The sequence below is a fragment of the Panthera tigris genome, chromosome B1 (assembly GCF_018350195.1).
Source record: "Panthera tigris isolate Pti1 chromosome B1, P.tigris_Pti1_mat1.1, whole genome shotgun sequence".
Lineage (NCBI taxonomy): Eukaryota > Metazoa > Chordata > Mammalia > Carnivora > Felidae > Panthera > Panthera tigris.
In genome coordinates this window covers 186301684-186316154 of record NC_056663.1, presented here as the reverse complement: position 1 = coordinate 186316154, position 14471 = coordinate 186301684, and the positions used below count along the sequence as shown (strand labels likewise).

Sequence of the window (14471 nt, the reverse complement as noted above, 5' to 3'; positions counted from 1 at the left end):
ACGTGGGAATAAACAGGGCAGCACGGGAATAAACAGGCAGCGTGGGAATAAACAGGCAGCGTGGGAACAAACAGGGCAGTGAGGGAATAAACAGGCAGCGTGGGGATAAATAGGCAGCGTGGGAACAAACAGGGCAGTGAGGGAATAAACAGGCAGAGTGGGAATAAACAGGCAGCGTGGGAATAAACAGGGCAGTGAGGGAATAAACAGGCAGTGTGGGAATAAACAGGGCAGTGAGGGAATAAACAGGCAGCGTGGGAATAAACAGGCAGCGTGGGAACAAACAGGGCAGTGAGGGAATAAACAGGCAGTGTGGGAACAAACAGGGCAGTGAGGGAATAAACAGGGCAGCGTGGTTATAAACAGGCAGCATGGGAATAAACAGGCAGCGTGGGAACAAACAGGGCAGTGAGGGAATAAACAGGCAGCGTGGGAACAAACAGGGCAGTGAGGGAATAAACAGGCAGCATGGGAATAAACAGGCAGCGTGGGAACAAACAGGGCAGTGAGGGAATAAACAGGCAGTGTGGGAATAAACAGGGCAGTGAGGGAATAAACAGGCAGCATGGGAATAAACAGGCAACGTGGGAATAAACAGGGCAGTGAGGGAATAAACAGGCATTATATATTGGCAAAATATTTCTCAATGTCCACATTCCAGAAGATATGCCATTTATTCCCGGGACTCAAACCATTCCCACTTCCATGAATGATTTCTCATCATGTAGCAGCCAACCTGTGATTATCATCAAAATGGAAAGCAGCACTACCACAGAGCCAGAATCCAGACAGCTTCTCCCACCACTGGGAAAATTTACCACCGGAAGTAGGCTGTGGCCCAGAGAGACCATCAAGTAGCAAGACAGCTCTTAAGAAAACTGTGGTCTGAAGTTCAGAGAGCAACACTAAAATGTTACCTCATTATCAAATGGTCCCTTGACCTGAGTCTCATTTAAATACATGTAACTGTTTTTCTTCCTTTAGTAACTACATCCTATCAAATAAAGCACGTAGGGTACTGGGGCTGTAGTTCCAAGTTCCAAAACTTATCACCAAAATGCAAGATATTAATAAGCAGTGTACCAAAAGGGGGAAAAAAAAGTTCCTTGGTTTAAATGATGTAGAAGAACTAGGGACAGTATTTACCTTTGAACATTATTAATGAATCTGGGAGGTCCTACATCAAGAAATACATTAGACTTTGTTCAGTCCAGTGTTTTCTACACAGCTGTGTGCTGTGTACTTTGGAAAACCACACAGGGCAACACTACTAGAAAGTAAACATGAGGGGTGCCTGGGTGGCTCGGTTGGTTAAGCATGTTTCTTGATTTTGGCTCAGGTCAAGATCTCACAGTTCATGAGTCCAAACACCCCATCGGGCTCCAAGCTGACAGTGTGCTGACAGAGCAGAACCTTTTTGTGTAACTGACTCTATCACATAAGAGCCACTAGTTCTCAAGTAGCTTGAAACTTAACGTTTAAGAATACATTAATCTGCATCTAAAAACTTACTTGAAACATTATTTTCTGCTCATTCATTCTGAAAATGGTGGTTGTCAATGTTTTCACAAAAAGGATATCATGTTGACAAGCATAGTTTTAAGAACATGGCCCTATTAAAATATACCTGTTTTCTTTTCTTTTCTTTTTTAATATTTTGTTAATGGTTATTTATTTTTGAGAGACAGAGCATGAGCAGGGGAGGGGCAGGGAGAGAGGGAAGCACAGAATCTGAATCAGGCTCTAGGCTCTGAGCCGACATCACAGAGCCCAACACAGGGCTTGAACTCACAAACCATGGGATCATGACCTGAGCCTAAGCTGGACACTTAACCAACTGAGCCACCCAGGTACCCCAAAATGTGCTCATTTTCAAAGTCACCAAATTTTCCTAACTTGTATATTACAATCATTAGGAATTTCAAAAAAGTTCCGAAAAATAGTCTCCTATTCCAGGATATTACGAAAGAAATTAAGCAATATAACAAGATCGGGGTGACTAAAACTCACAATAAGGATGGCTCTCCCTGGAGGGAAGCTAACCCATGGCCCCACCTACCCCGGAATATGGTATCCAGTCCAGACCATATCTAGTAAGTCTGACCGGAGAATTCGCGCAACCACAAAGCCTCAGCAGGGTAGGCAACCAAGCCAGGAGCACAAGTCCCTGTACCCATTCTCAGAGCTCTAAGAGCCGCCTGGCCCAAAAGAAGATGATAATAGCAGGTCCCACTTGCCCAAGGCCATTACCAGCAGACACACCCAGAAACCCAAACAGAGCTAACCAGTGAAAAAACAAAACTGGTAAGTCTAGAGGAGAAGCCCCATTACTCAAATAAGGAATCAAGGAGCACAAAAAGTCACGTAAATATGACACCACCAAAGGAAACTCATCGAGTTCCAATAATGGAGGATCCAAGAACTGTCCGACAAAGAATTTAAAATACTCCTCTTAAGGAAATTCAGTGAGCTACAAGAAAAGAGAGACACCACTAAATAAAACTTGGGAAACAATACATGAATAAAATAAGAAGTCTGACAAGAAAACAGCAACCATCAAAAAACAAACAAACTGAAATCCGAGAGTTGAAAAATATAATGACTAAAGAATTCAACAGAGCTTCAAAGGTCGCTTCAGCCATGCAGAAAAAAGAATCAACAACTAGAGAGAATAGGACACTGGAAATTCCAGAGTCAGAGGAGCAAAAATGTTCTGAAACAGAGTGAAAAAAGCCTACAGGAATTATGGGACACAACGGGGAAAAAAAAACAATAAAACAAAGCAAAACAATATTCACATTTTAGGAATTCCAAAAGGAGAAAAGAAAGAGAAAGTTAGAGAAAGTATACTTAAAGCAATAATGGCTGGGGCACCTGGGTGGTTCAGTGAGTAAAGCATCTGACTTTTGATTTTGGCTCAGGTCATGATTTCACGGTTCAAAAGATGGAGCCAGCATTGGGCTCTGCACTCACAGTGCAGAGTCTGCTTGGGATTCTCTCTCCCCTCTCTTTCTCTGCTCCTCCCTAACTCTCTCTCAAATAAACATTTTTATTTTTTTTTTTTTAAAAAGTAGTGTAAATCTTACTGGTAACAGCAAATATATGGGCATTTTCTATTCTGCAATATGGTAATAGTGGGGCATAAGTTACTTAAAACTAGTTTAAAAGTTAAAAGAATATACTTAAAACAACCATAATGACAACAATCTGTTATAATTTACATTAAAAAAAATTGTTTTACAGTACACCCTATGCCATACATGGGACTTCAACTAACGACCCCAAGGTCAAGAATCGCATGCTCTAGTAACCGAGGCAGACAGGCACCCCTATGTGTTTTTTTGTACTGTATAAATAGTAACAGAAGTAACCTAAAACGTGAGGGAGAGGAGAAGTAAAACTGCAAAGTTTACAAACTCTACTGAAGTTGCCGTCAGTTTAAAATAGAGTGTGATAAGTTTAAGATATTTTATGTGACCCTCATAGCAACCAGTCAGAAAAATCTTATACTAATTACACCAAAAAATACAACAAAGAAGTCGAAACAGTATATACTGATACCAAGAGATATCAAAACAACAAAAAGGACAGCAAGATAAGAATCATGGAATAAGGGATCTACAAAACAACCAGGAAACAATTAACAAAATGACAATAGTAAGTCCTTACCTATCAGTAATTACTTTAAATGTTACGAAGATTAAATTGTCCAGGGCGCCTGGGTGGCTCAGTCGGTTAAGCATCCGACTTCTTCTCAGGTCAAGATCCCGCGGGTTCGTGGGATCAAGCCCTGCGTGCGCCTCGGGCTCTGTGCTGACAGCTCTGAGCCTAGAGCCTGGAGCCTGCTTTGGACTCTGTCTCCCTTTCTCTCTGCCTCTATCCCACTCACGCTCTGTCTCTTTCTGTCTCTCAGAAATAAACATGAAAAAAAAATTTTTTTTAAGATTAAATTGTCCAATTAAAAGAAAGAAAATGCCTCAGTAGATTAAAGAAAAAAAAAAAAGATCCAACAACATGCTGACTTACTTTAGCCTTAAAGACAAACCTACGCTGAGAGAAAAGGATGGAAAAAGACATTTTAAGCAAATGGTAACCAAAAACAAAACAGACTTTAAAAGTGGTAAAAGGGCACAGAGATCATTATAAAATAATAAAGTGGTCAATATAACAAGATCTAACAACTGTAAATACTCATTCACCCAACATTGGAACACCTAAATATAGAAAGCAGAAACTAACAGAAAAGGAGACAAACAGTAAAACAATAGTACTTGCAGACTTTGATACTTGACTCTCAACAATGGACAGATCACCCAGACAGAGAATCAAAAGGAAACAGTATATGTGAACAACATTAGAGATTAAATGGGCCTAACAGACATATACAGAACATTCTACCCAACAACAGAAGAACACACATTTCTCTCAAGTACACACAGAACAATTTCTAGAATGGACCTTATATCAGGCCACAAAACAAGTCTTAACAAATTCAGGAAGACTGAGATCAGACCAAGTATCTTTTCTGATACAATGGCATGAAATCAAAAATCAGTAGCAAGAGGGAAACAGTAAAATTCATGAACATATGGAAATCAACACTCTACTCAATAATCAGTAGATCAAAGAAGAAATTAAAGGAAATTTAAAAACAGTTTTTGAGGGGCACCTGGCTGGCTGGCTCAGTCGGTAGAGCATGTGACTCTTGATCTCAGGGTTCTAAGTTCGAGTCCCACATGTGGTATAGAGATTATTTAAAAATAAAATCTTAAAAAAAAAAAAAAAAAGATTCTTGAGACAAACGAAAATGAAAACACAACAAACATACCAGAACTTGGGAGATGGAGCAAAAAAAAAAAACAAACAAAAAAAAACATTCCTGAGACAAACGAAAATGGAAACACAACAGACATAGCAGAACTTGGGAGATGCAGCAAAAGCAGTTCTAAAAGCAAAGTTAAGGGCAATAAGCACCTACATTAAGAACAAGAAAAATCCCAAATAGCCTAATTCTATACCTTCTGGATCTAGAAAAAGAAGAGCAAAGTGAGCTCAATGGCGGCAGAAGAAAAAATGTATATAATGACGATTAAAGAAGAAATAAATGAAATAGAGAACAAAAAAACAATAGAAAGATTAACCAAAACAGAGTCAGTTCTTTGAAAAGAAATCAAAACTGATAAACCCTTACACCAACCAAGAAAAAAAGAAAACTCAAATCATCAAAATTATAAACGAAAAAGGAGACATTACAACCGATACCACAGAAATTCAAAGGATCTGGAGAAAACAATGAAAAACTATACGCCAACAAACTAGACAACCTAGATGAAAAAATTCTTAGAAACATAAAACTTACCAAGACTAAATCAGATAAAAATAGAAAATGTGAATGGACCAATTACTAGTAGGAAGAATCAATCAGTAATCTAAAATATTCCAGGGCACCTGGGTGGCTCAGTTAGTTAAGTGTCCAACTTTGGCTCAGGTCATGATCTCACAGTTCATGGGTTCAAGCTCCACATCAGGCTCTGTGCTGACAGCTCAGAGCCTAAAGCCTGCTTCAGATCCTGTGTCTCCCTTCTCTCTCTGCCCCTCCCTCACTCACACTGTCTCTCTCAAAAATGAATAAATGTTTAAAAAAAAAAAAAAAAAATATATATATATATATATATATATATATTTGTGTGTGTGTGTATGTATATACACGTATAAGTATACATATATGTGTGTGTATATATATACATAAGTATACGTATGTGGGTGTATATGTGTGTGTGTGTGTGTGTGTGTGTGTGTGTGTGTGTGTGTGTGTGTATTCCAATGAAAAAAAGCCCAGGATGAGATGGTCTCACTGGTGAATTTTACCAAATATTTGAAGAATTAAAACCAATCACATGCAAACTCTCCCAAAATACTGAAGAGTTCCCTCTTCTTCTTAAACTCATTTTACAAAGTCAGCATGATCCTGATACCAAACCAGAAAATGACACTCCTAGAAAAGAAAACTACACACCAATATCCTTGATAAATGTAGATGCAAAACTTCTCAATAAAATGCTAGTAAGTCAAATACAGCAGTACATTAAAAAGATCCCACCATTATCAAGTGGGATTTATCTCTGATCTCTGGGAGGCAAGGATGGTTCAACATATATAAATCAATCAATATGATATATCAAATGAATGGAATAAAAACAAACCATATGATCATCTCAATAGATGCAGAAAAAGCATTGGACAAAATTCAACATCTATTCATGATAAAAACTCCCAACAAATTAGGCATAGAAGGAATGTATCTCAACATAATAAAGGCTATAGATGACATGCCCACAGCTAACCTCATACTCAATAGTGAAAGATTCAAAGATTTTCCTCTAAGATTATAAATAAGACAAAAGGACCCACTTTTACCACACTTATTCAATATAGTACAAGAAGTCCTACCTACAGAAACCAAGCTAGAAAAAAATTAAAAGGTATCACAATTGGAAACAAAGAAGTAAACTGTCTCTATTTACAGAGGACATAATTATATATACAGAAAATCCTAAAGACTCAACAACAAAAAAAACCTGTTAGATTTATCAGGGAATTCAGTAAAGCTGCAGGACACAAAATTAACATTAAAACTCAGTAGTATTTCTACACACTAACAATGAATTTTATAAAAATGAAATAAAGAAATCAATCCCAGGGCACCTGGATGGCTCAGTCAGTTGAGTGTCCAACTTTTAGTTTCAGCTCAGGTCATGATCTCACAATTTGTAAGTTTGAGCCTGTCATCGGGCTCTGGGCTGACAGCACAGAACCTGCTTGGGATTCTCTCTTTCTGCCCCTCCCCTGTTCACTGTCTGTCTGTCTCTCTCTCTCCCTCTCTCAAAATAAATACATAAACTTAAAAAATGTTTTAATTAAAAAAATTTTTTTAAAGAAATCATTTCCATTTACGATAACTTCAAAAACAATAAAATACTTAGGAATATATTTAATGAAGTGAAAGTTCTCTACCTTGAAAACTACAAGACACCGATGAAAGAAGTCAAAGAAAATACAAATAGATGGAAAGGTATCTCATGTGTGTGGACTATAAGAATATTGTTAAAATGTCAACACTACCAAAAGATATCTATAGATTCAATGCCATCCCTATCAAGATTCCAATGGCAGTTTTTACAGAAGTAGAAAAAAATACTCCTAAAATTTACGTGGAAACACAAACGACCCTGAATAGCCAAGAGAATATTGAGAAAAAACAAAGAAGGAGGCATCATACTTGCAGATCTCAAGCTATACTATAAAAGCTATAGTCATCAAAACAGTATGGTATTGGCATAAATACAAACAGACCAATAGAACAGAAACAAGAGCCCAGCTTATACAGTCGACTAATATTTGACAAGGGAGACACAATACTCAATGAAGAAAAGACAGTCTCTTCACAATGCATGGTGTTGTGATAACTGGATATTAAAATGGAAAAGAAAGAAACTGAACCCCTATCTCACATTCCTCACAAAAATTAAGTGAAAATGGATTAAAGACTTAAATGAAAACCTGAAACCATGAAACTCCAAACTGAAAACAGCTAACAGTGTCGCATGGTATATAGGAAAGTTATTAGAGTAAATCCCAACAGTTCCCATCACGTGAAGAAATTTGTTTTCTCCTTTTTTCTTTTTCTCTTTCTTTTCTTTCTATTGTATCTATATGGGAAGATGGATGTTAGCCTAACCTATCGTGATGGTCATTTTGCAATGTATGTAAGTTAAAGCATCATGGTGTACACCTTAAACTTATATACTGATGAGTGTCTATTGTCTCTCAATAAAACTGGGTGGTGGGGGAAGAGAAAGAGAAGGATAAACACATGCCTGTGTAGACAGGAGAAATCCCAGAATGCCTGGGAATAGTTCTAGCCAACCCACAATGTGGAGGCAGGAAGTTGCTCTCTCACAGGCTGGCTCTGCTCTATCACGATACCTTAATTCCCAAGAACGGATTGTTCACCTCTGTTCTAACAACAGATTCCTATAGTAAATGTAGCATACATTTCTCAATTCTTTGGAAATTAAAAGGTATACTTAATTAAAATAGAGCAAACATAAAGATGCTTTAGAAATACAGATTCAGGGGCGCCTGGGTGGTTCAGCTGGTTAAGTGTCCAACTCTTGGTTTCGGCTCAGGGTCATCATCTCAGTTTGTGGGTTTGAGCCCCGCATCGGGATCCACACTGACAGTATGGAGCCTGCTTGGGATTCTCTCTCTCCCTCTCTCTGCCCCTCCCCTGCTTGCTCTCTCTTTCTCCCTCTCAAAATAAGTAAACTTTTATTTAAAAACTACAGATTCAGGGGTGCCTGGGTGCCTCAGTCGGTTAAGCGTCCGACTTCAGCTCAGGTCACGATCTCACCGTTCTTGAGTTCGAGCCCCGCGTCAGGTTCTGAGCTGAGAGCTCGGAGCCTGAAGCCTGCTTCGGATTCTGTGTCTCCCTTTCTCTCTGCTCTTCCCCCATTCATGCTCTGTCTCTCTCTGTCTCTCAAAACTGAATAAAAGAGTTTAAAAGAATTTTTTTAAATAAATACAAACTACAGATTCAACTCTATCACATGACTATTCATTGACATGCTATATGCTACAAATGTGAACCAGAAAAATACCTCTTTGGACTTCTCCTCTTTGGTAAATCTTCCAAACTTTTCTATCATCTCAGCCACAAATATAACATCCATCTTGTCAGAAAAATTGGCAGCTTCCACAGTGTAAGCCAGTAACTGTCGGGCTGTGGCCACAGCATTAGTAAGATTGAGAGGCATCTGTATTTAAAAAGGCAAAAAATCTGGCGTTTTATCTTTGCATTCCAAAACATGGCAATGAATTCAAAGTCTTTATCATTTATCACCAGGACCTTCTTAAAATGCTTTTTCAAAGCGGAGAAAACTGGCATTATAATGGTAACCAACCTAAAGGCAAAATTTTTTTTTTAACTTTAAATGAAACATAGTAATACATGAAAACACATCTGGTAAACACACCAACACCATCTCTTCTTTTCTGCTTATCCAAATTCTACACATACTCGATTCCAATTGCTTAGTAAAGCCTTTCCTGAGTATTCCAACTGGGAGGGATCAATAACTCCCCTGGAGCCCCAATGCACGAGAGTATGAAGCACTTACTGAACATGTATCTATACTGCCATGCTCTGCCGGTAATGTTTTACATTTGCTTATTTATTGACTTAAACACAACTCAGCACCAACCATTACACCAAGGACATAACAGCTACCAAGGAGCATAAGAAAATGTGTCACAGGGAGGCCATGTTCCCGCTGCTTACAACGTGGTCAGGTTTAAAAGGATGCACAGGAGAGAATACAAGAAAAGACATATGAGTACAAGTGTAACAAGGGATCACTCGTGACAAAGAGATTATAAAAGGAACCCAACAGGTGGCTTCCCAGATGGATTTGAAGGATGGCTGGGAATTCGGTCTAGTGAATATAGATGATAAAGATATTCAAACAAAGGCACTGAGTCAGGCAGTGACTGGAAAGGAAAATCGACACCACAGAGGGCCTTGAATACCGGTTGAGGTGACAAAGCCTAATCCCCAAGACAGAGCAACTGAATGGAAACACCAAATCCTTGTGCTTTACTCGTATTTAACACACACACAAACACACACCTGGCATTTCAACGAAAATAAATTAACCACCTCAGTCAACGTGAAGACTTTCTAGTTACCTGATTAAACATATAAAGAACTCTAGTGACATCATTTGCATACTGGCAGCGAGAATAATCATCATCCGCCCAGAAGCCGCCTCTATCACATCTGCGCCAAGCCTTTCTCTCATCCTGCGGGTTTCCAGGGTAGATCCCACTGCCATGGATGTTCCGAGTACACTGAAGGTACGCAGTGATGCCTGCCAATGTTCTGGGCCATCTAGAGAGACGAAGACAAAACTGTATGAAAACACTCACGTGGAACACAAGTAATAGGGGGAGAAAATCAAGGATGACAACAGGTCACGTATAATCAGAGAGAAAAATCAAGAAGAAACAAATTCCTCTCGGAACGAAGACTTTACAAAAAAGGTTAGCATGAACTGAACTGTTTTAAACCATCAGCCACATATATTTTAATACCATGGCATATTTCCTTAAAATATTCTAAATATTGCTATAAACACACAGGAAAACTGTCTTAAAAAAGAAAATCCCACATACGGCACAGAGTCAGCAGATGTGCAGACAAGAGTCACCACAGCAGCGCCAGGATGGCTCTCCTTAGAAAGGCCTGCTGGGACAACTGGGGACTTGGGAGTATTTGGGACTTGCAGTATTCCCACGCACAGTGAACTGGAGGGCTGTTCACCGTGCCCAGGCTGTTGGGACACACCGCAGGGATTATGCTGAAACGTGCTTTCTTCCTGGGAGTCTGAAATTTTGGTACATGCCAGGCAGAGGGTGTCTACACGGCCAGCAATAAGAACTCGGCGTGCTGAGTCTCCCACGGGCTGCATAGAGGCTGCTGCCTTTTCATGGCTGAAGGAGGAGCATGCTGTGTGTGATCTTCATGGGAGGGAAAGAGCAGGAAGAAGCCTGCACGTGGATCTCTCCAGAATGCACCTAGGTCCGTCCCCTGGTTATCCCGCTATGTGTCTTACTACATCACTATAATGCATCTTAGCTGTGACTGCAATGACAAGCTGAGTCCACGTGAGTCCTCCTAGCAAACTTCTGCACGTGGGGGTGGCCCAGCAGACCTCCAACACGACACACGAATGAATTTATCTGGGAGAAACTGCTCCCTATGCAACTGGCATGGATTGCCACTAACAGCTGGGAGAAATCTTTGTCATTTGAGCTCCATTTCTCCAAAAGTGGGACTGAAGTGAATATATTTAATAAAAGTTACAGCTGACCTGTAACACAGGAACTGATAAATTACAGCATCAGTCATGCCGCAATATAATTCATCACCGAAATCTGCATAAACAGACTAAGCAACACTAAACTAAATCTTATTAATGCAGTGAAAGTCCAATCGTGTAATATACTAAGGAGTGTCGAAAGCTAATTCATTAATCAGTTAAATAATTAGATTCTTCTATTTTTAAATTTGTAAAATACTCCAATTAGATTCTCCTATTTTTAAATTTGTAAAATACTCCAATTGTGAGTAGGAAGAGAAAATCCACCATAAATAGAAAACGCATCATGAGCACGTAATAAAAAATGCAGAATAGAACAAAATTCCCAAATGTTGTCTATTTTGCTTTAAAGTATACAGTGTAAATATTATCTGTTAACAGTTAATCTACATAAAGGACTTAGCTCTTGGCAATAATGAAATGCTAATTTCCATATACTCAGGTCAGAGAGATTTTTTTTAAAGGACAAAAAGACAGTTTTTTAAAAAAGCCATGAAGAAGCAGCTGAGCTAAAGATGTTGCATTGCTTCTTCACCTTGGGTTTAAAAGACTAATATCCAAGGGTTTTCTTACCCTTAAAAGTTGGGCAAAAGGAGCACCAATCAAAGACTGTGCAAACTGGGTTTTCAACACACTATTTACGCTGCTTTCAAGAGCAGACATATTTCCCTACATTTACATCAACTATAAAGTCATTATTAAATTCCTGAACATAAAGAACATTAAATAAATAATATAAAGATGCTTTTTAAAAACCTTGAAAAGTTAAGGAGAGTCTAAGGTAAAAGTTGTTACCTCCCACAAATTCTAAATTTTGTATTTAAAAAAAAACTGTAATATTTAACTCCTTCTGCTTATCTCAACACAGAGTCCACCACCAGTGGCTCCCAAAGTTTCAGGCCATCTGAAAAGCTTTCATTCCCCAGTGTCCTTCTGACTTAATTGTCAGAAAAACCAAATTGGGGAGGAAAAAGGGACATGGGTTTCTCCTAATTCTCATGTCTACTAAACTGCCAATAGGTAAAAGTAACTTAGCAATATGAAGCAAAGTTCATCCATAAAAGAGCCCCTGAAAAAAAAACAGGACATACCATTAGCCTGTCTGGATTTCACAGTTTTAGTAGAATTTCCAAAACGTTTCCCTAAAGTAGTGGTCCTTAACTTTTACAACAAACTATTAAACATGAAACACTCTGCCTGCAGAGGCTGTTAAATCCACATATCTGAGATAAAATGCAGGCACATTTTTTCTTAATCTTCATAAATGAGTCTGGAATCACTGTTCTAAAGGGTAGTCCTAAGATACGTAAGGATTATGTATATGAACATGCATGTATTTCTCAAATTTTCTTCTTCAGAACAGGAGACCATGATGCACCTTTAGGAATAAAAACAGATGTGGGCAAATCACTTTTCCAGCACTTTCCATGTCACTGACCTGAAATCACCTTTATTGTTTACCACCCTCTCGGGAGGACAGTACTGTGCAGAGCTTTCTAATACCACAATATCGACGGTTCTCGTATTGTTCCCGCGTTTGGTCTGGACATGACAGCCCCAATTTCCAGTCGATCCAGCCTGAATGTTAGAAATGGTGAGGGCACTGCATGAAGAAAGATTTTAAAAAGAGAGAAAATATGGTTAGACCAAAAAAGGGAGACAATCAGGCTTCTATCATTCACTTAGCAAATATGTCTGAATACACACTGTGGGCAAAGCACTTGCCAGATTAAAAACAAATTTAAAATGATCCCTCCAGGGGCGCCTGGGTAGCTCAACTGGTTAAGCACCCGACTTTGGCTCAGGTCACGATCTCGTGGTTTGTGAGTTCAAGCCCCGCCGTCGGGCTCTCTGCTGTCAGCACACAGCCTGCTTCAGATCCTCTGTCTCCCTCCCTCCCTCTCTCTCCCTCACACGCCCCTCTCACCATGCTAGGATAAATGTTAAATATTTATATATATATATAGACATACATATATATGTATATATGTACATATATATGTACATATGTAAAATATATATATAAATGATCCCTCCATTTAAGTACTTCAACAGCAAGTCAAGATGAACAGATAAAAAGCTCCTGAAAACACTAGGGTTAGAGCTGTACCAGAAGTATGAACAGGGTGCCTGGGTGGCTCAGTCAGGTAAGCAACCAACTCGACCTCAGCTCAGGTCATGATCTCACAGTAGTGAGAGAGAGTGCTGACAGCACGGAGCCTGTTTAGGATTCTCTCTCTCTCTCTCTCTCTCTCTCTCTCTGCCCCTCCTCGTTCTCTTTCTCTCAAACAAACATTAAAAAAAAAAAAGCTACGAACAAAGTGACAGTGAGATGGGACATCATGCCTGACACTTTTTCCACCAGAAAGAGGAAACCAGGATGCAGCCAGGCAGGGCAACAGCCTAAGTGCAAAGGCAGAAACATGGCGGCACATTCTTCGGCAAAACTAATGGAGACGTTTCCAGGTTACATGTACCTTTCCACTGATTTGAAGGAAAATAGTCAAGCATGAAGGAAGGAGATTAATATTATGAAGTGAACAATTAAGAAAATATTTAAGGTAAAATACTTTGTGGGAAGAATTCATTAAGTCTCTACAAAGATTTAATAAATTACCAACTAATGGTTTCACAAAAGGAGTTTTCCATGTAAAGGTATACTTCAATTTATAAAACAGCTATATTTCTAAATAGCTGTCAGTAAATTCAATTTTCAAGATGAAATCATAATTCTCTACTATAAAACCTATTAATTAAAGAGCAAATGTCAGAACCTTCAATTAGCCTTTCTCCCCACCATATGACCCACTATGCTATGCTTTTATGTAAATAGAAAATTAAGAGATAATTAGACATAAAGGATGTATCATTTTAATTAACTGACAAAATTATGTCTTGAAGTTAATACACGTTTTTCCAGTCTCCTAAATCATTAATGGCTATACAACATCATATGTTCTAATAAAGACTTTGAGGCACTGTTACTCTGAATCAAAGAAAATGTTTATCATCTTTGTTAATTAAGTCAGTGAACAAACCAACACACTGTAATAAATATATTTCAAATAAAGTACTAAAAGTACTAAATATACTCCAAATAAAGTCCACGAAAAGTACCTTACCTTAAATTTAAATAACCAAATTCTAAAATAACCAATCACTCTCTAATCCAGAGGTCCCCAAACTTTCTTGGTTCACAGCACCTTCACTGACAAGAAAATGTTACGCAGAGCCCCAAGCCCAAAAGAAATACCTACAATGGTCCAATTACTAAATTAAATCCCAGAATTGTGGATCGATGTCCTAATATCTTAAGAGCCATTTGAAAAAATAATGTACAACAATCCGAGATAAATATTTCATTCTTCAATGACCACAATTACTTCCTGATGGGTTGCATCTGTCTTTTGAGCACTCCAAAATTAACCAAATGTCAGATACAGATCAAACAATACCTTTATTTCACGTTCTACAATGACTTTCACACAGTACCTGCTTTGCACCATATTAATCACCCAAAACTCGGTACCC

The 14471-nt window shown here is 38.7% G+C and overlaps 1 protein-coding gene across 1 annotated transcript in view; it reads right to left on the bottom strand.

Annotated features, from left to right (window-relative positions):
* Window positions 1-14471, bottom strand: part of ADGRA3 (adhesion G protein-coupled receptor A3) — a 133308-nt gene that overhangs the window by 49347 nt on the left and 69490 nt on the right. Inside the window, exons 8-10 of the mRNA XM_042984852.1 lie at window positions 12379-12543; window positions 9748-9949; window positions 8661-8816 (exon numbers count right to left, since the gene is read on the bottom strand). Of these exons, the coding sequence (XP_042840786.1) occupies window positions 8661-8816; window positions 9748-9949; window positions 12379-12543 (523 nt within the window). The remainder of the gene's footprint in view (window positions 1-8660; window positions 8817-9747; window positions 9950-12378; window positions 12544-14471) is intronic.